A 1,214-nucleotide genomic window follows, 5' to 3' on the forward strand; every position below is an offset into this window, starting at 1 on the left:
GCTTAAGTCAGTAATATTCTTCAAATAATAAATAAAAGAATGCAAATAAAAGCAAAGGGTAAAGAATGTGTACCTTGGATCTTTTTGGAAAACGAGAGATTTTAAATTACATGAAATATGCTTTTAAGTGTATTGCATTCGAGGATCTTTGTAAGATGTCCCCTTCGAGGGTAGCTAGCCAATATGCCCCCTTTCCGGCTTTTTAATCAATAAGATATGGCCCTTCCCATTTGGGTGACAATTTGTATGCACTAGGATCCTTGGTATTTTGGAACACTTTCCTAAGAACCAAGTCACCGACCTTGAAGCTTCTAACTTTTATGTCTTTGTTGTATGTTTTGGCGATTCTTTGTTGATGAGCAGCAATGTGGATCCTGGCAAGATCCCTAAGTTCATCAGCAGTTTCGAGATTCTGGGCTAGGATCTTATTGTTGTTCTCCTGATTTTTGAATTGGTATCTTGATGTAAGCATCACCACTTCAGTTGGAATCGCGACTTCTATTCCAAACACTAAAGAATAAGGAGTTTGACCCGTGGTTGTTTTTGATGTAGTCATGTCTGCCCATAGAAGGAAAGGAAATTCCTCAGCCTATCTATTTTTCTTCTCATCTAGCCTTTTCTTCAGATTATTAACTATGATTTTGTTGCTAGATTCTACTTGACCATTGGCTTGATGTCACACCCCGTTAAAGCAGAAAAACGAAGGGTGACAGGCTAAGGTCTCATAACACAAGGTAAATAGGAGTACCAACCATAATCATTGAGTATTTTAAGTTTACATCATATTTGAAACAATATTACATTTTAGTTCCATACTACATAGTCTAGTACATAGCAAGAACAATAAACTTAAATCATGATGGCGTCTTATTGAATCACTGACCGTTCCCTGAATAGCATGCAAAAATGAGGGTCAACTATAACATTGTTGGTGAGTTCACAGGTTTATAAAGGTACATCATTTCAATAAGAAAATATAGATTTGTTCAACAAAAGTTCCAACTCAAAATGAGTGTTGAATGCCAAAGCACTCTATTCACAACCAAGCCTAACGACTGTTCTTGCCCCATTTATGTCATGGTTCCCATGATGTCAGTTCACGGAAATATGCACTCGCCGTTCTCGGCGAGTGGGGGTCGTCTACCCCAAATAACGTTATCCATAAGTCCGTCGGCTCGAAATACGAGTTAATAGGTTGTAGTTTGGTTCTTGAG

At 38.0% G+C, this 1,214-nt stretch overlaps 1 protein-coding gene across 1 annotated transcript; it reads right to left on the bottom strand.

Moving 5' to 3' along the window:
* Nucleotides 1-202: 202 nt before the first annotated feature.
* LOC145106161 (uncharacterized) lies at nt 203-556 on the bottom strand. Its single transcript, XM_079043187.1, has one exon. It carries the CDS (start codon nt 554-556, stop codon nt 203-205), a length of 354 nt encoding a protein of 117 aa, XP_078899313.1.
* Nucleotides 557-1,214: the final 658 nt, after the last annotated feature.

This window comes from Lactuca virosa, chromosome 4 (genome assembly GCF_052849685.1).
Source record: "Lactuca virosa cultivar CGN04683 chromosome 4, Lactuca_virosa_CGN04683_v6, whole genome shotgun sequence".
NCBI lineage: Eukaryota > Viridiplantae > Streptophyta > Magnoliopsida > Asterales > Asteraceae > Lactuca > Lactuca virosa.